The 21011-nt window shown below is 38.7% G+C and overlaps 2 protein-coding genes across 5 annotated transcripts; both read left to right on the top strand.

The window, feature by feature from the left end:
* The first annotated feature begins 1310 nt into the window (after positions 1 to 1310).
* On the top strand, positions 1311 to 19387 carry KATNA1 (katanin p60). 4 transcript variants are annotated; one of them, XM_011685796.2, is made up of 11 exons: positions 1311 to 1365; positions 4870 to 5104; positions 5668 to 5876; positions 6669 to 6873; positions 7436 to 7557; positions 8750 to 8855; positions 9652 to 9810; positions 10403 to 10529; positions 11496 to 11630; positions 16663 to 16789; positions 18571 to 19387. In XM_011685796.2, the coding sequence occupies exons 2-11, from the start codon at positions 4943 to 4945 to the stop codon at positions 18767 to 18769; spliced, it is 1551 nt and encodes a 516-aa protein (XP_011684098.1). In that variant the 5' UTR covers positions 1311 to 1365; positions 4870 to 4942; the 3' UTR covers positions 18770 to 19387.
* LOC115928005 lies at positions 11985 to 16504 on the top strand. The gene is made up of 2 exons (XM_030994499.1): positions 11985 to 13017; positions 13683 to 16504. The coding sequence occupies exons 1-2, from the start codon at positions 12687 to 12689 to the stop codon at positions 15836 to 15838; spliced, it is 2487 nt and encodes an 828-aa protein (XP_030850359.1). The 5' UTR covers positions 11985 to 12686; the 3' UTR covers positions 15839 to 16504.
* Positions 19388 to 21011: the final 1624 nt, after the last annotated feature.

The following is a 21011-nucleotide window of genomic DNA, read 5'->3' as shown; positions in this document are numbered from 1 at the left end:
GAGAAAGAGAGAGAGAGGGGGCGGACGCGAGACAGGAAGACAGAGAGGGGGAGAGAGAGTGGTAGAGAGAGGTGGAACGATTGATAAAAGGAAAAGGATGAAAGAGACATAAAAACTGAGGATTGGTGGATCTCGAAAGGAATAGGCTATAGGAAGACAGTTGAGAGAGAGGAAGAGAGAGGTACGGGAGAGGGTGAGAGGGAATTAGGTGTGAAATAAACATGAGATTGAACATGGAAGGAGATAGAAAGAGAGAGAGAGAGAGAGAGGGGGGGGAGAGAGAGAGAGGGGGAGAGAGAGAGAGGGGGGGGGGACACAGAGGAAAATTTCAAGTAGAAAAATAAAACCTCATCAAAGAAACCAAATTCTGTTCATTAGCAAACTGCGGTCTCATTATAAATATTCACGACAGCATGCACGAACAGATTCAAGTCGATGGAAATACGATTTGGTCTTGCTGGACCAGTCTTAGCCGACCACAAAACAAAGAAAGACGGATGCGGAAGGAAGATGATAATAAAGAAGGACAAAAAAGGAGGAAGAAGAAGAAGAAAAAGAAAAAAAAGGAGGAGGAGAAGGAGGAAGAACAAGAAGAAGAAGAAGCTAGCCAGTAGAAGGATAAGAAGTAGAAGGATATAAGAAGTAGAAACAATAAGGAAGAAGAAAGAAACTGAAGAAATCTTCCACTAGTATATAGGATAATTTCTTGCCCTCAATTCTCTCAGATCATCTTTATATCGACACGGATTACATTAATCTCATGAAAAGCATTCTTAATTTTAGATGATCATGCCCCCATATGTTTTCAAAAAAGACAATTTTAGAGCGCGAGGAGGAGGGGGGCGGGGGGGGGGCGGATCCTGACCTTCTAAAACACCTCCCTGCTTAGTGTGTGTATCTGTGGGGGAGGGGGGATTCGGGGCAACCCACTAGGCGCTACCTATGATGTGTTCCTCATTTTATTCAGGTGACAAATACAGTTGCAACAAATTCTACCCTTCCTTCTTTTTATGACTAACTCTAGACCTTCTAAATCATTTTCCAGCAAGAGGTGAATGACCAGAAAACATCGATCGCATATAAAACTGTTCATTGGTTAATTTTCTAACACGCTAAATATAAATGAATTTGAAGGCAAATATTACAGGAAAATTGCTTGAACAAAAGATTTATTCCTCAGATTATTGCTCAACTTCAATGTTCTTACGATTAAAACATAGGCGAACAAGCTCAATGAACAGTTGGGTTAAAATCGATAAGATCAATACAATTGTATTGCGAATTACGCACATTGCGCATTCAAAATAACGGTTGTAAATTGTCGTTCAAACTCAAAGATCGAAAGAATTCCTGTGCGAGAAAAGGGTGAGACTTGCAATTACGGTACAACCGTTGTTTTACTTTACTACTTTATTCATATGAATATTTTTATAGTCAATACGATATCATATAGATTCATGTAATTAACATTCTTGATTATAATTCTCATCTGAAAATGAAGCGGGTTAAACTATGTGTGGGGCGTTGTGCGGAGTAGGAAATTGAATGTGAGATCTGTCCCATATGTTCAAATTTGTGTAGGCTATCTCATATTCATGGATTAACTGTAGCTGCGCATGTGCTGCATGTTATTCTATTCTAACTGACAATCCAGAGCTGATGCTGTTGTTGCGCCTGACTGTTTGGTGTTTTGTTGTGCTTAAGATGTTTTGCTTTATGGATGTTGCATAAAATAAACCACAACTCATTGCATCGTCATTGATTGCATAATCAGTACAGTACTAGGGGTGCTGGTCTAGCTAGACCTAGAAGGATCGTCCTCATGAACAAGGATATCCTCATAAACGCGGAAAAAATGTGTCCTGAAAAATAAGGGTTGTCTGCATTTTCGAGGACATTTTTTTTCATCGGCGTTCTGGGGGTTTCATGTTACAGAACGGCCTGCTGGCGATGCCAAAAATGGATTCCCCGGGGGAAAATAACCCTTCACCGTCTACTTTTATGGGTTGTCCGTCTTCCCAAGGATTTACTGCTCGTAATGTGAAGGTCTCTGTACAAAGTCAATGTAAAATGCATCAAGAAAATCATTGCAGAGTCCGTTTTTTGCATCGCCAATGCACCGATCAAAAATATGAAACGTCTGCGAAAATGCAGACGGTCCTTATTTTTGAGGACGCATCAGTCCGTGTTTATGAAGACAATCCTCGTTTATGAAGACTATCCTTATTCTCAGACCAGCGCCCCTACTGATAATGAGATATTTTGTGTGAAGATCTGTTGCACTTTTTTCAGATCTGAATCAGTGAATGATCAATTATGCGTTCAATGACAACGAAGTAGCCTAAGTTTTTTGACTAGATTGATTGAAAGAGAAAGGTGAGAATAGATTTCAGCTGTTACTGTAAAAACACTTTGACACAGCAGTCACTTCTTCCTGGAATGAAAGAGTGGTGATTTATTTTCTGGACAATGTCAATGCTGATGTGGAAATGTTTATCTAGAAATTCAATTTCAAACTTGAACTGGTATGTTTTCTAATATCGATCTTGATCACTTTTTATTAAAAATATCAAATTATTAAAGTTCCAAGTACCATCTCCTTTTTTTTTTTTTACCAACTCTGTCGGGAACAAGCCAGGTCTGTGTGAAAAAGCGGGAAGGACTTTCATTTAACTGCGAGGTGCATTTGAAGGCGCCGACTTGTGCTTGTGACCTTGTTACAAATAATAGTAACACTGTCATTTTTAGAAGAATGTGTAAGATCATTAATGTAAATTAAAAACAGTAGAGGACCTAGGATAGAACTTTGTGGTACGCGGTGTGTAAAAGTTTGAATTATTATTATAAACTACATATTGAGATCTATTACAAAGATCACTTTCAAACCAAGATGACAGACAAATTGGAGTGGTGAGTCAACACACAGATTACTGAGCTGGGAGACATTGCCAGGCATAGTGCCAGATGGAGGGGTATAAATCGAAAGTTTAAAAAACTTTTAAAAAAATAAAACGGGAAAACAAAACTGTCCAATTCAAAATGGAATCCACCATGGGCGGTCGGATACCGGACGGTTAAACGTTTGACTACAGCACTAGACAGAATAGGATTTTTCCATAATTGGGTTGTGAAAAAACAAATTTGCAATAACTTTTTTTTTTTTTAAACATCACTTTATTGTTCAACTTGCACAACAAAGGAGAAGATACAATAGCCCAGGACAATTCCATTTTACTGGAAAATGCAGGGCATTAAAAGTACATACAGTGTATAATGTTATCATCGTCTTCATGGACAAAACAAAAATTAACTAATTTTACAACATAGTGAAGACTGAGGAGTTATGGATATTCCTTAGCTATAGATGAAATAAGAGGAGCTAAATATTGAAAATTCATTTGATATATCAACTTAATTATTACGAAGCATACATAATGAGTATTACAAGAGTTTCAGTTGAGTTAATGTTTAATACAAAGTGGATTCTGTCAGTGCTAGGGAATGAAAAGAGGTGAGCAATAGAAAGAAATATAAGACTGGTTACAAGATATATTAACCAATTTGTGTGTGTGTCTGTGTGAGTAATTAAATCCCTTACATACTTCAAATGCAAAGGGGAATTTTAGTTTCCCATTTATTGGCATTCTTTGAGTAGTAGATGACAAACAAAGAAACAATAGAGAGTTTGGATAGATTCTGTCGAACTTGTTTCAAGTTGACAGGTTTTCCAATTTCTTTCAACAGCTGCTTTAGTCTCGTCGCATTTTCTGGCGAAATATGACCTCTAGAGTCGATTTCCAAAGGAAGATACACCACAGAATATCCATTAGGCCATTCAAAAAAAGATACATGTTTAGCCGCGTCCCCGCCCGCTTTCTTTTTTTTTCTTCTTTAGGGGCCGCCTTCTATTTTTTATTTATTTATTTTTTATTTTTTTTTTTTTTTTTAAGAAGAAAAATAACATGAAAAACACTGCTAAAATGGATCTATTTCTGATTTAATAACAAAACAACAAAAATGTTGGCAGCCATCTTGAAAAATAGCCCGACTGTCAGGGAAAATGTACCGAGCGGCCATTTTGAAAGGAAAAAAAAAGGGCCTCCTCCTTCCGATTTTTAAAAAAAAAAGAGGACGCTAAACATGTTTTTTTCCTTTTATTTGGCCTTAGCCTGTATCTGTAACTAACGGGGCATATTTGTTCGATTTATATTCATGTGCCTTAACTACATTCATTTCAAAGGGAACTGAAAATTCAAGTATGAGGATTTTCTTTAAGTTCTTCAAAAAAACACAAATGTCTGAGATGAGGTTGGTTTGGGTACACCCTAGTGGAATTGTGGAGATGCCTTCTTTTGTCCATCGCTCTACTTTCAGGTCTGTGTACATAATAGTGTCGCTAAGAGAAGCGATGCCTTCTTGAATAATTTCAGCAAGGTACAAAAGTATGTTGTCATGGCGCCAAGTATAGCATCCCTCATCAAGTGACACAGGGCATGCGTTTAATACATTGTGTACTGTTGCTAGATAGTCTAGGTTGCATCTCTATGATTGAAAATTTTCTTGAGGAAAAATTAAATTTCAGATTTTTGATTTTTTTTTAGAAAAGAGCAAGTTGGAGTGTAGTCTGCAAGATATGTTACGGAGTTGCCAATTTGGTTTAATTGATCGCGACTTCAAAAATTCATAAATCTCTAAATTTTAATTGATTTGCTCGAGCTTTCACTGACATGTTCCATTCATTTTTCTGCTTTAAAAAATATTAATATCAGGGTGTATTTCCCCTTTAATTATAAGAATGTTAATATCTTACATGTAGCAAGTGTACCAAAGAAAGGTGTTACAAATAATTGCTGCTTGTGCTGTTTTCAGGCAACGACTGATCCAGAGTCTAACATCTCTGACAACAGTTTAACGATCGTTTTGATTCAACACCAGCTTCATTATGAGTGTCGATGAAATCTGCGAGAACACCAAGATGGGGAGGGAGTACGCTCTCCTGGGAAACTACGAGACATCGCTGGTCTACTACCAAGGGGTGCTCCAACAGATCCAGAAGCTCCTGACATCTGTCCATGAACCCCAACGCAAGCACCAATGGCAAACTGTAAGAACGCAATCAAGTTTTTCTCCTTGTGTAATGCTGTTTTAGGCTTTTGGCATCCAAAATTTACAGAAGGGAAGTAATAGTTCACATAAAATTGTTCATCAACATTTTTTTTAATTTTTTTTTAAAATTATTTTTATTATAATTTTTTTTTTTTTTTAATGAAACTTCTTCAATTTCATATTGTAAAAATGCTAGATTTCAAGGCAGAATTTTTTTTCTCCCTTTCTTTGTTTTCACTTGAGCTCTTTCAGAGCCTCGATTGTTAATTATTCACCACCGCTCTAAAGTTTACTTTTATTATTAATTAATTATTAATTATCAATTAATGCCTGTTTTATCGTAATGGCTGTTTACCATGTTTGCATCACTGTGATCAGTAATTGAAACAAATTATTAATCTTTTTAATTAATCACGTATTGCAATTCATATTGTTTTCTATAAAGAGTCAACTTTAAATTTACTCTTCTCGCTCTGCCTCTCTCTCTCTCTCTCTCTCTTTCTCTCTCTCTTTCTCTCTTTTTCTTTCTCTCTCTCTCTCTCTCTTTATTTCTCCTCACAGATAAGACAGGAACTGTCCCAAGAATACGAGCATGTGAAGAACATCACCAAGACCCTGAACGGTTTCAAGTCCGAGCCTGCTGCTCCGGAGCCAGCACCCAACCACAGGGCTGCCCCCTTCAGTCACCATCAGCATGCAGCCAAGCCAGCTGCTGCCGAGCCGGCAAGGGACCCAGATGTCTGGCCTCCACCAACCCCAGTGGACCACAGGTCAGTATTCAATTCAATAACTAACTAATAATAATAATAATAATACTCAGTTTTTATTTAGTGCTTATTACAATCACTATTAAAGCGCTTCCAAACTTGGAGATTTTTACCCTGGCTTTAGCTGTGCTGCCATTACAGTGCTCTAGCATTTCAAAGAATTAATTCCTGCCAGGTACATGTACCCAGATCAATGTCTTGCCAAATGACATTCGTGCCGCAGCGGGTCTCGAACCGTGGACCTTGTGATCGACAGTCCTGCAACTTAACCACTCGACCACGGCACCTCTATACCTCTATATTAATGCAACATTTCAAGCAGCATATAACTCTGCTATAAAGTACAATAGCTTATGTCACTTTTTTGATCACATCTAAATTTTGTACTCAACCAAGTTAATAAAAGACAAAATAGCAATGTGCTGTCACAACTCACATACATGTTTATGTAAATTTGTCACCATGTTTTCTCCGTTTCAGCTGCTTCCAAAATCATGTTATATTTTACATGTGAGTTTCACAGCTTTAATACTGTATTATGGGACCTGCACTGCAACATTTTAACTTGACATATAATTGATGTATGCCTGCAAGCTATATAGCTTTCTTTAACTTGGAGGGTGAAAATACTAGGCCCGAACTTTTTTTCTGCCATAAAGAAAAGGCTTTTCTTTGTGAAATCGAACACCAGAAATATTACTGTGAACTTGTATTGATATTAATGGTATTGATATTTACTATATTCATGATTTTTTTTAATAAGTTCAAATTAATTATTTATTTTACTTCCCACAGGCCATCCCCACCATACCAGAGGGCTGCACGCAAGGACCCGCCCCGTCGCAGTGAGCCTAGCAAACCAGCCAATCGTGCGCCTGGAAATGACCGTGGAGGGCGTGGCCCCTCAGATCGTCGTGGTGATGCTCGTTCCGGTGGTGGTGGACGAGGCGGAGCCAGGGGAAGTGATAAAGACAAGAATAGAGGTGGAAAATCAGATAAGGTACTAAAGCTTCTTTTCTTTTTTTTAAATTGTTATATTTAAGTGTTTCCTCAGATAAAAAGGAACCAAATTTTGTTCAATTTAAGCTGCAATATCAAAAGTGGTTAAAAAGTGAGTGGAATACACAAGGATACAGCTACACAAAATCTGTACGGCTATCTGTTGTAATCATGTTTCAACATTTTCTTGTCATTAATAAATGGACTTTCTAGGAGTAATTAAAATTGCATTTTTCTCAATTTTTCTTTTAAATCAAATTCTTTGGTCTACATTGTTCTGATCTGCTTTTTCACGTCCCTATCCTTCTCTCTTTATGTATATTTTCCATCTTCCTTTCTCTCTTTCTCTTTCTTCCTTTCTCTCTTTCTCTCTTCCTTTCTCTCTCTCTTCCTCTCTCTCTCTCTTTCTCTCTTCCTTTTTCTCTTTCTCTCTCTTGTTTTCTCTTTCTCTCTTCCTTTGTCCTTCTCTCTTTTCCTTTCTCTCTCTCTCTCTCTTCCTCTCTCTCTCTCTCTCCCTCTCTTTCCTTCCTCTAACTCTCTCTCTTCTTTTCTCTCCCATGTAGGACAAGAAGGCCCCATCAGGCGAAGAGGGTGACGAGAAGAAGTTTGACCCAGCTGGTTATGACAAAGATCTGGTGGAAAATCTAGAAAGAGACATTGTACAGAGGAACCCAAATGTTCACTGGTATGTGATTTTTGTTTTGAAACGCATTTACTACATGTATGTAATTTCTTGCAACAACAATAATAGCGAAACCTGTATATAAAGACCACCAGACGGAGACAAGAAACATGTCCTTTAGAAGCAGATGGTCTTCATGGACAGGTTCCTTAAATAAATGTTTCAATGTAATTCACAAATTAAGGAGATGAAAAATACGATCTTTATAGATTATAGATAGGTTGTCTTTCATTACAGGTGGTCACTAAAGCAGGTTCGACTTTACTGATTTCTGTTCGTTTAATGATGATTATTTGTCACAGGGCATATTATTGCCTAAAATATACAAATTAAATTAAAATATCAAGGTAGTTCCCAGACTAAATGAAATTTCATGAAATATTCATTTATCATGCTTTATTATAATGGAAAAAATAAAGGAAAGTTACAAATAACTCCAATGATTGAAAAATACTTAAACATAAAAAAAATACACTGCAATACAATACAGAAAAAATGCACATTCAAGTAACTATTGCACTATATCAACATTTACAAGACATCTTTCAAACTTTATTTTAAATGTTGACATTGTCCGGCAGAATTGTGTTTATGTGTGTATTCATGTTTATGATGATGTTTTTGTCTGTGTTTACTCCAGGGCTGATATCGCTGGCCTGACCGAAGTCAAACGTCTGCTAGAAGAAGCCGTGGTTCTTTAAATGTTGACACTGTCTGGGCAGAATTGTTTCTGTGTGTATTCATGTTCATGATAATGTTTGTGTCTGTGTTTACTCCAGGGCTGATATCGCTGGCCTGACCGAAGTCAAACGTCTGCTAGAAGAAGCCGTGGTTCTTTAAATGTTGACACTGTCGGGGCTGAATTGTTTCTGTGTGTATTCATGTTCATGATAATGTTTGTGTCTGTGTTTACTCCAGGGCTGATATCGCTGGCCTGACCGAAGTCAAACGTCTGCTAGAAGAAGCCGTGGTTCTTTAAATGTTGACACTGTCGGGGCAGAATTTTTTCTGTGTGTATTCATGTTTATGATGATGTTTATGTCTGTGTTTACTCCAGGGCTGACATTGCTGGCCTGACCGAAGTCAAACGTCTGCTAGAAGAAGCCATGGTTCTCTAAATGTTGACATTGTTGGGCAGAATTTTGAATGTGTGCAGTCATGTTTATGATCATGTTTTTGTCTGTGTTTACTCCAGGGCTGATATTGCTGGTCTGACTGAAGCCAAGCGTCTGCTAGAAGAAGCAGTGGTTCTCCCTCTGTGGATGCCTGATTACTTTAAAGGAATCAGAAGACCTTGGAAGGTACGGTTTGGGAGAAAGATTTGTATGTGACTGGTTATAAAATGTAGGCTTTATTACTTGTGAAAAGGGACAGAATTAAGTTCTTGAGAAACAGAAAACCCTTGTTTTACATTCTTCCAATTTATTGGCCATTGCCTGAAAACCTATACTATTTTTTCCTGGTTTTCTTATTTAATAGTCACACTTTTAAAAAATGTGTATGGAAGGTGGGTTTTTTTAAAAACCTGATGGGGGCAGATTCCACCCCTCCCTCCTTTTATTAATTGTGGTGGGGGGAGGAAGTGAATGATGGAAAATGTGCATGAAATGTTGCTATTATATGCATTCTGTGATTGCAAAAGAATGTTAGAATCGCTCACAATATTTCTTACAGTTCAATCATGGCATAATGTAATTACATGAAACATATTTTTCAAGGGCAAGACTATCAAATCAATAAAACAGCATATTATGTTTGTTTTATATACCAAGGAAAAAGGAAAGAGCCATATTCTAAGAGTTTTGAATAGTATGTGCCTGGCGTTAAGTGTGCTTGAAAGTAGCTCCTCACTCTTTGTGTGTTTTTGTCAATACAGGGTGTATTAATGGTTGGCCCGCCAGGCACAGGGAAAACTATGTTAGCCAAAGCCGTCGCCACAGAATGCGGTACCACCTTTTTCAACATCTCCTCCTCCACATTAAATTCCAAGTGGCGCGGCGAGTCGGAGAAACTAGTTCGCCTCCTCTTTGAAATGGTATGTCCCTACTTTAACCATGTGTAGTAATGTAAAGCTGGTTGTACCATTTTCCGTTATAGGGGGTTCTGATGGTGGGGCCGCCGGGGACAGGTAAAACCATGCTGGCCAAGGCAGTAGCCACCGAATGCGGGACGACGTTCTTTAACGTGAGCTCTGCTTCGCTGACTTCGAAATATCATGGAGAGTCGGAAAAGCTTGTGCGGCTCTTGTTCGAGATGGTAAGGATTTGCTGTGGCAGTGTTGGTTCTTAATCCAAGCTTTTAATATCTTCTTCCTAATCTACGATATGATTTTTTAGTACAGCTGCCTCTGTGAAGACAAACTCAAGAAATGTTTGTTATCCTAGAAGTTACCTGTAATTGTATTATTGTTCTTAAAGAGAAGGTTGAGTTCAGGGAAGAGGTTATAAATAATTGTGAGCGTTATCATTGTTATTATGCACTTGTGGAAGAACATCAGATTAAAAATGTTCCCTGAAAAGCATGACTCTTTAAATGTCTTATTATTCTAAATATGGCATGTACAGCATAAAAATCGGGACAGATTTTTATGCTACATGTTCATGTTGTCCCATATACATCTTTCTGTGTACAGTGCTTGTAACTTTACCAAGACTTGGCCAAATTTCTTATCATTTTGATGATTCCAGAACCTTGCAGTACACACCAATACTTATATGCTAGATGATCAACCTTTTCTGATTGACTACACACCGTTTCTTTCACAATGCAATCGCATGACCAGAAGTCAACTCTATCGTTAATACCTGTATTTGTATTATTGTTCCTATTCCTTTATGTTTACCACTAGGCACGATTCTACGCCCCTAGCACCATCTTTATCGATGAGATCGATTCCATATGCAGCAAGCGTGGAACAGGGTCTGAACACGAGGCTAGCAGGAGGGTCAAATCTGAACTCCTCATTCAAATGGATGGTGAGACAAATGCTTAATTTATCAAAATAAATGTAGCAAATTTAACTGGTTGCTTTGCTTACGGGAACCGCACGGGCCCTGTTCAAAATCTATGGTGGTTTACAGAATCTTGTAGCGAACGGGTTATGATAATGTAGTGGTGTAGGAATGATCATCTGTCTGCTCGAAAGGATGGCGAAACAAATACAAGTACAAGACAAGTTTTAAGAAACGGAGTCCTGGGCCCCGTCTTACAAAGAGTTGATATTGATCCGAATCAATATCAAGTCCCTAAATCAATCACAAGTCTGCAGTCTCCCATCTCTTATGTACATAGCTGTGATTGATATCAATCACAAATAAGTTGCGATTGATATCAACTCTTTGTAATACAGGGCCCAGGTTTAACTTAGTTGACTGATTTTTATTCTGCCAAATTTAAAGTAATGTTGAAACAAAATGAATAAATTGAAGTATCAAGTCATTAGAAGTGTCGTGATCTAGTACACAGGTCACCGGACTGTAAATTACATGGTTCACGGTTCGAGTCTCGCCGTGGTACTAATGACTTTTGGCAGTACATTAATCTACATTAGCCACAGTGAGGTAAAAGGGTACCCGGTAGGAAGAAATTACTTGATCGCTTGGCTAAAGCCGGACTAATAATATGATTGCAAGGCCCTCGGGGAGAACAATATTAATACTGATGAGGCCTCCCTGGGTAAACTAAACATTAGTATTATTATTAAATGAAAGACATGACTGGCTCTTGGCATATCCTACAATGGCAAGCAATTGCAGTTTGGAATTGTTGCAGAGGACACGTCAAAACAGAAATAGTGTCCGTTTGGTGCCACAAAGGTATGAACTGTGCGTTAAGGTACATGATTGGTTGCCTTTGTTGCTACAGAGGGGTGATATTCTTTTCCTATGCCACCTTGGTTCAAAAATAGACTGTAACCTCGACCTCTGACCTTCAACCTTTAGGTGTGTCTGGACCTAGCGCTGGTGAGGAGAGTAGCAAGATGGTCATGGTGCTCGCTGCCACCAACTTCCCCTGGGACATCGACGAAGCTCTCAGGAGACGTCTGGAGAAGCGAATCTACATTCCACTGCCAGAAAGTGAGTCAAAGATTTCTGTATCTGTACATGTTGTGGTAAAGCTTAGGCCAACCAAATGTTTATAGAATCGCAGAATATTGTCAAATTGGATAATTACACATGGGACAATGTTGGGACTAGATGAACCTACATGGACGTGGTCCCAACATTTGATAAAATTCCTTGTGTAGGTTCCCAAGGATAAATAATATGAATATTATTTTCATAACTCATTTTAAAGTATTTTGATAATCAGAAGAACAGAATGACAAGAGGGGACACAAAGGACAGGAAACTGATATAATAAGATAAGACAGGATATGACAAAACAAGACGTGGCAGGACATGACAAGACAAAACAAAACAAAGCTGCACACTACACAGGGTTCGTACGGGTCATGGAAAACCTGGAAAGTCATGGAATTTTACTTTATTGCTTTTAAGGCCTTGAAAGTCATGGAAAATTATTTTTTCCATTGGAAAGTCATGGAAAGTCATGGAATATCAAAATTATGGACAACTATAGTATTTTCTCACTATACAAGTGAATAAATGGAGATATTTCAACCATTTTCTTCTCGTATTTTCTTTCATTCGTAACATACCGACTGATTGTACTTGTGAATGTGTTCACTATGATCGATGGATAAGCGCTGTGTACGTGGGTGTGTACGTGTACGATACGAACTACGTGTGTATGGTCAGTGTATGGCGGTACGGTCCACATCGTGCGCACATGGCTAGCTTGCGAGCGAGCTCGCTAGCGCTAGCTCAGTTCAGCAAGCTAGCGCACGTGTACGTGTGCAGTGTGTGTGTGCATATGATGATGGTGCCAACGCGACATGTGACACTCCAAGAACGAATGTAATGCCTCGATTGCACTTTGGCTTTGCATTAAATTGCGACCACTTAGACTACTACAATTTTTACACTTCTCCAATAAATGAGGAAAAAGTAAATTAGTAATATTTGTTTTTTAATTTTCATTATTTAAATAAAAAAGGAACAATACTGACGTGTCAACAAGGCAAATTGGCAGCGCTAGCTCGTTGACGATCTATATATCGACGCGACGGCATGTGTTTTGAAACTTTTGTGCATGTGTTGATTCTTCATGAAACGGAGTTGTTTATTTTCACAGACCTTGGAACTCGTCACGTGGATATTTTCACCATTACAAATTTTGTGGAAGTGATATTCAAAATGCCTGGAAATTGTCATTTTAAGGATGCTTGGTTAGAACACCCGGATTACCGTGGCTGGATTTTGAAAGAAAGTTCCGATCTGGGGACTGCTAGATGTGCTGTTTGTATGTGTAAATTCAGTGTCCGTAATATGGGCGAAGCAGCCGTCAAGAGCCACAAGAAGAGTGAAAAACACACAGCAAACCTCCAACAGCAACAACGTCGTAAGTGAGCATTTTTAATGTGAATTTTACCGATCCTTTATTGAGCATGAATCCAAATAATGACTGATAATAATTATATAAAAATGAAAGATTTGAGATTATTTAGCGATGCGATGTCACCTCGCAGGCATTGGTTACTGCTTACTGCGACCAGCCCGTTCGGGAGCGTCCCCGGCCCCGGGCCGGGCCGGCTAGGTTACTGCATGCAACAGCCCGAACGCTAACCCAGGGGGCTCCGCACTCACACGCCAGTGTTGTACCGGGCACTGTATGTGGACTGCAGAAAAAAAAAATAATAATAATTTACCTTAAAATTGACCCCAAAAATCATAAAACTAAATTTTGTACTTACAATTGGGTCCAACAGTTTGCTTGCCTTGAGAAGTATTTCCTCCTTTCTATTTCTTTAAAATATGTTTTTAAGGAATGAGTCAAAAATTAGTCCACTTGTCTTAGTGACTTACATCAATTGGCCAAAAGTTGCCGTGAATTTTTTTTTTTTTTCCTTCCCCATACTGTCAAACGGTTGTCAAAATAGGAAAACGTTTATGCTTTTAATGGTCGTTTGAACGGCAGTTAAACGTTTTGACTCGGCCCTAAATCTTACCAAATGATGATATTTATATTTTATTTATTTTAATAGACATTTTTTTCTTTTCTCCTAGATTCTACTCTCTCACTCAAGAGCTTCTTCAAGGCAAAAGGTGCAGAAAGTTCATCAGTATCTATCACGTCTACAGATGCAACAACCAGTACTTGTGCGCCATCAACCTCTAAAGTGACAACTCCCATTCCTGTTGCTGCAAGAGAGGAAACTTTAAAAGCTGAAATACTCTGGTGTCTGAAAGTGGTGGAGGATCATTTATCATTTCATTCTTGCCAGCACAACAGTGAGCTCTTTCAAAGAATGTTTCCGGACTCAGCTATTGCTAAGGGTTTCACGTTGTCAGAAACAAAATGTCGGTATATGACGGTGTTTGGTTTGGGCCCATATGTGCAAGACCTCCTTTATGACAACATAAAACAATCAAACCACTATGTGATACTGTTTGATGAAAGCCTCAACAAGAAGCTCCAGAAAAAGCAGATGGACTTCCTCATAAGAACATGGCAACACAATGAAGTTTGCACTCGCTACTTGACGTCTGTGTTCATCGGACATGGTTCAGCTGTTCACCTCAAGGAAGAACTGAATAAAGTTCTGCACACAGTTGGCTTGGAAAAATTACTGCAAATATCAATGGATGGTCCCAACGTTAATTGGAAGATGTATGATGACTTTACGCGAGAGTACACTGCTGACCTGACCAAATCCATACTGAATATAGGCTCATGCGGGCTCCATATAGTTAATGGTGCTTTTCTGACAGGTGCCAAGGCTGCTGACTGGGAGGTGGAAAGCTTTCTATCATCCTTGTATTACCTGTTTTCTGATTCCCCTGCCAGAAGAGAGGATTATCAGAAGATAACTGGAGATCATACCATGCCACTTAAGTTTTGCAAGACCCGATGGCTGGAAAACCTTCCTGTTGCAGAGAGAGCAATCAGCATCTGGGAGAGTGTATGTGCGTATGTTAAAGCAGTAGAAGAGAAGAAAATCCCTCACCCAAAGAACAAGTCCTTTGAAACTGTTTCAAAATGTACTCATATAACTGATTTCTTAGCAAGACTGTACTTCTTCATATCTGTTGCAAAGCTGGTCAATCCTTTCCTAACAGACTATCAGACTGATGCACCAATGCTGCCCTTTTTAGCTGAAGACCTTACTAGAATGCTTGCATCCCTTATGCAGCGATTTTTAAAGCTGGACAGGAGTACCATTACTTCTCCTTACAAGATAATGCAGGTAGATGTTAGCAGTGAGGCCATTCAGCTGCCCTTGGCCAAGTTGGACATTGGATTCTACACTGAGAAGAAGCTGAAAGATCTGAAGGCGAAAAATATCATCAGTGAGCTGAAAGTTCTGGAATTTCGCACTCAAGCAAAGAAGTTTCTTGCTGCAATGACCCGGAAGCTCATTGAGCGATGTCCGCTTAAGTATGCACTTGTGAGAAATATAGGATGCTTGAGTCCAAAGAACATGGCAAAAGACAAAGAAAACTCCACTGCAAAGCTGAAGAGGGTGCTTAACACCCTTAGTGATGCCCACAGACTTAAGGATTCATGTGACGATATCCTAAGAGAATACTCAGAAGCATGTGATGAGGCATCAAGAAGTGCAGAGATGAGAGACTTTGATCCAAAGAAAGAGAGATTGGACTCTGTAATGTGCAAATTTCTGTCCGAGTCTCGCTATTCGACCCTCTTAAAGTTGGTCCGCATGTTGCTTGTCTTGTCCCATGGACAAGCCTCCATTGAGAGAGGTTTCTCAATCAACAACGAAGTTGAAGAGGACAATCTCCTGGGACACTCACTGATATCATTGAGGGCCATTTATGACCATATCAAGTATGTTGGAGGAATCAAGAATGTGACTATTGACAAATCAATCATGTTGGCTGCGTCTGCAGGCAGGCAGAAATACCACATCTATCTCGATGAACAGAGGCGTAAAAAGGAAAAGGAAAAGAAAGAAGGAAAGAGAAAAGGACTGATGGATGGTTTGGAAGAACTAAAGGCCAAACAAATGAGACTGCAAGCAGATGTGAAAAGTCTTCACACCTCAGCAGACAAGTATGCTGAGGAAGCAGAGTCACAAGGAAGATTGACTTGTATTTCCAAATCAAACAGCCTCCGACGTACAGCAAAGGAGAAGGCATCCCAGTTACAAGTAATTCAGAAACAGATTGATGAACAGCTGAATGCCATTAAGAATTATTAAAGAACTTGGACAGTTTGTTACCAATGCCACCAAATATTCAGACAGGTGCAATGTGTAGAGGGATTTCTTTCAAACAGCTACATGAAGATGTCTCAAGAAAAAACTCATTCAGAAATTATTGACCAGCTTAATGCTAGCGAAACAAGAATTCATCAGCTGATGTGAGTAGGCCTACTGTGTTTTGTTGGTGAAATCAAAATTGGTGATGGTATGTGTGTGAGTTTGTGTGTTGGTGTTGTTTTGTTTTCTTTTTTTTTGGGGGGGGGGTAGTTACCTTGTACATGCAAAGGAGAGCTATTGAAGGAATCATGGTGGTCCATGAAACCAGGAACAGGCAATTTGTATTCTTTAGAAGTGAAAATTGCCATTAAAAAATGGACAATTGTTGATATGAATACATGTATGTGTAATTGTAAGAATATTATATAGCAGTGCATATCGAATATGATGAAAAAATAACATGTAATTGTAACAGATGAAATAACTAGATAACAAAAGCTGCCTTTCTATTAGTAGACTTGAAACATGCACTTTGCTTCGCTTTGATTTGAGATCAAATTTTCAGTCTACCGTGTAAAAAAAATGTGTAAAAGTCATGGAAAGGTCATGGAATTCTGGCTAGAAAAGTCATGGAAAGTCATGGAATTAAATTTATGAGAAAGAGTATGAACCCTGCTACAGAAATTAGTAGAGAGAGAGGGCGAAACAGGGGGGATGTAGGAGGTCTTCCCATATCCTAGAAGTTTAACCCATACGCTACCCTGCGTGAAAAAGGCATATTATTATTATTACATTATTATTATTATTTTTGTGTTTATTTGTAGTCGACGGACGTGAGCAGCTCCTTAGAATCAACCTGAAGGAAGTGCCTCTGGCTGATGACATTGACCTCAAGAGCATCGCTGAGAAGATGGACGGCTACTCAGGAGCTGACATCACCAATGTTTGCAGGTACAGCACTTTGACCACAAACTAGTGGGGCATTGCAAGAAAGTTGCGATTGATTACAAGTTGCAAAATTTGCAACTGATATTTGCAATCGATCGCAAGTCAACTTTCTTGCAACGCTCCACTAGTCTCCTAGATTTCCTAGGATTTTGTTAGGTTTAAAGTTTTAACAATTAAATTAAGTTAACTAGATCTAGCTTTTATTCTCTCTCTCTTACTAATGGGGTGTTGCAAGAAAGTTGAGTTGCGATCAATTGATGATGATGATGATGAACAGCATTTGTATAGCGCCATTTATCTGCAAAAGCATTCAAAGGCGCCTGGCTCCCTCAATATGTCACATATTATTCGCAATGTTGCCGGAAAAGATAGGTTTTGAGTTCAGATTTAAAGGTATCAATGTTGTTACAATTTCGAAGTTGGACAGGTAGAGAGTTCCAAAGATGCGGAGCAGATGAAGAGAAGGCTCTATCCCCGTATGTTTTTAGACGGGTACTGGGCACTTGAAGAACGAGTCCCGCACAGCGTAGTCCTGGTCGTAGCTGACGTACACTGATGAGAGCAGATACATAGCCAGGGGACAAGTTATGTAGAGCCTTAAATGCAAGCAGCAAGATCTTATACTGCACTCTGCAGTGCACTGGCAGCCAATGAAGCTCATGGAGTGTAGGCGAGATGTGGTCAAACTTCCTGATTCCCAGCAGCAGCATTCTGGACCGCCTGGAGACGTTTGATGGCTGATGATGGTAAGCCGACAAGGAGAGAGTTGCAGAAATCCAGCCTTGAGGTTATTAGAGCATGAATGAGGTTTTCCGCGGCACTTCTGGTGAGACAGTGTCTGATCTCTGCAATCCTGCGGAGATGGTAGAATGCAGACTGACAGACACGCGAAATGTGATCCTTCATGCTCATAGTCCTGTCGAAGACTACTCCAAGATTTCTAGCCTTGTTGTTGGGAGATACAGCTTCCTCACCGACTAGAATAGGAGTACCAGTGATCTTATTTCCCATGTGTGGTGAAGACAAAAGGAGATACTCGGTTTGCAAGACTTACGCTTGATTTGGGGGATTTGCAATTGATTGCAACTTTCTTGCACCTCATAGGACTATTATAAAGAGGAAAAATATTTATTATCAAATTCCTTTGGATCATGCAATTTGCTTTGCTGCATCGAAACCTTGTTATATCGGCGCTAAACAGCAATATATATTACAATGACCATTACTGTTATAATAATAACAGTGTTCTTTGTCAAAATTTCCAATCACACATGTAAACATACTCTAAATATATATATTGCAAATATTTGTTTTTATAAACCCTGTATGGAAGAAGAAAAAAAATATATTCTGGCATCAATAACAAAGAAAATTAAATTTCATATACAGAGCAAAAAAGAGAGGAGCTCTCAAGATATCTCACAATTTTGCCAATTTGTCATCAGAATTTACTTAAACTTTCACTGACCTATTCCTCTCATTTTTCTGCTGCTATTAAACCAACTTAATATCAGGGTGCAATCCCCTTTAAAGCCCCTCTGCACTAGTTTGGCATGGAGGGATTAGACCTCCGAGCAAGGTCACTGGCAGCTGGTTATCTCATCAAATCAGCTCTCAATTAACATAAGAAAAAGGGCATCATGGGGGATCAATTGGTACCGCTTAGGCATTGTTGGCTGTATAGAGGGCGCAAGTAGATATAAGAAGTGCAGTAGGGCTTTAAGGAGGATTTATGAAAACTGTCATTTATTGTACCTTCTTCCTGCTATTAACTCCCATCACAGAGATGCATCTATGATGGCGATGCGCCGTCGCATCCAGGGGCTGCGGCCGGAGGAGATCCGCCACATCCCCAAGGAGGAGCTCAACCAGCCCAGCACGCCCGCAGACTTCCTGCTGGCGCTCCAGAAGGTCTCCAAGTCCGTCGGCAAGGAGGACCTGGTCAAATACATGGCGTGGATGGAGGAGTTTGGCTCCGTTTAGAGAGGGAGCCACCTGTGGGGGGGGGGGTACCGTTGATTTTACTGCCTTTACCTTACCTTCCTTAGCTTTTGATGTTAGTCAAGATAAGAAAGTGTTAATATAGTAAGGAAATGTTATTTCTTGGTGAATTTAGATTTCCCTTACCTTTTAATATTCTCTTTCTCTATCTCTCCTGTGATATACATCTATAGAAAATTGTGTATTTGGTACAGATTTATTGTTATCAATTGTAATGGTATATATTCCAGTTTTCTTTTGCATAAATGATGAACGAATAATTGATAAAAAATAACAGGCCATGGTTATAATTTGCCCAAATTTTGCAATAAGCAGAGGTGATTTTATTGAAAGGGGGATCAAAATGTTGATTGTGTGAAGATTATTATGTTTTGGAATTTAACGGCAATGATATGACGAGCATTTTATTATCGAATTGATTTCTTATTCCGTCCAAGTGTGGTGATATAGTTTGCAGTTAATAGAAAAGGACAAAAGTGTATATGTGTGGTTGCTGACATAATCTGAGTTGATGATGAATTCGTGAAAGCAGCAATAGACTGGTAGAGATATTTAGTTAAAGTGTGTGATATTATTATAGATGCTAGCCATTAGATACAAACAATATTTATACTCGGAGCATATTAACTGGGTCGGGTGAGGGGTAAAGGTTATTGTTGTTTTCTGTTTGTTTTTTTTTTGTTTTTTGGGGGGGAGGGTGCCATCGATTTGTTCCCAACTCCTGCGCCCCGTCCTATAAAGAGTCAATATTAATTGCAACTTATTTACAATTGATATCAATCGCAACTATGTGCATAAGATCTAGGGGATTGAAAACTTGCGATTGCTTAGAGGACTTACAATTGATTTGGATCATTCACAACTTTTTATAAGACGGCCCCTGACCCATGGAAAAATACTCTCAAAGTTACTCTGACTTGTGCAAGTACATGTACATGTATGCACATCTCTGTTTATGCTAGTTTATATAAAGGTAAAGAGTATGAATTTTTCTTCAACACTGTTTGCTTTCATTTCTGAGGTAATTCTTTCACCATTTGGTCTATTCAATCATGTTGAGTATGTTCCATGCAATGCAGGTGTAGGGAAAAAATACACGGGGCTCGGGGCGAATTTGCCCCGAAATGCAAAACAAATTAAAGAGTGTTATTTTCATGCAAGCAAGTTTGAAAAGTAGCCCCCAGAATTTTTTAATATTTTTTGCCCTGTGTGGGTGCATGTAAGGCATGTCAATGATAGTTGTGTGAAAGTCGGGAAATTGTGGAATGGTTGATTGTTTTGAAGGTAGAGAGTTTGCTCATCAGATAATTCTTGCCTTTTTTGTGCAAATAACCTTGAGTACATGAGTTCAGAAGGTTTTGATGCATAACTATCATTAAGATGGTTATCAAAGTTGGCTTGTAAGAGGATCCCCCGACACAACAGCGATGATGTGCATAAGCAACCTGACCTTCTGACTATCACAAAATCCTAACTTTTAATCAGTGTTTGTGTCAGAAATATTGTTTTGGGTGACTAACAATCCTTACATGTAGACCATCAACATATATTGATTAGTGCATTTGTGAACTTTATATTTGTATATTAGCAAATCAACTCTATCCTACATTGTACAAACACAGAGATACCTGTGCACCATTCTCAATTGTGTACTTAAGCAGAAAAAAACAAGGAAAATTCAAAGTTATAGGAAATTGACAACTCAAATTGCATATTCCATTATTTCACACTCATATCATTTTTAGGGTCCACATGTACATGGTATAGATTGTTTCAACTGTGGGCTAGAATTTATGATACCTTCTATATGCATTGCATTGGTAATGCAATACACCTACAGAGTTAGTGTATAAGATCTTATAACTGTAGGATGGATAGATAAAACCTGATTGATTTCAAGTGTCATTTCATGTTGTTTCTCAACCAAATGAACCAAACCCTTTCTGCTTTCTTTCTCCATATAAAGTACATGTTTAAGTTCAGTTTTGACATCTTTGATGTCATAGTTCATGTATTTGTAGCTGAATCAATAATCATATCATATACATTATACATGTTGGTGAAGTAATGTCAGTGAGAATACTACGCTATTTTCATTCTTTGTCAGTTCTGTAGACATACATCTTATGGAGCAGAACTTGTAAATACTCTTGAAAAATAATTAAAAAATATACTAGCCATGATAAGAACGAAAGCGTGTTTGCATTTGTATGAATGAATCCTA

The sequence above is a fragment of the Strongylocentrotus purpuratus genome, unplaced genomic scaffold (genome assembly GCF_000002235.5).
Source record: "Strongylocentrotus purpuratus isolate Spur 01 unplaced genomic scaffold, Spur_5.0 spur5_scaffold_21, whole genome shotgun sequence".
Classification (NCBI taxonomy): Eukaryota; Metazoa; Echinodermata; class Echinoidea; order Camarodonta; family Strongylocentrotidae; genus Strongylocentrotus; species Strongylocentrotus purpuratus.
Note: the sequence above shows the minus strand (reverse complement) of the source record. Positions and strands in the feature narration are given on the sequence as shown.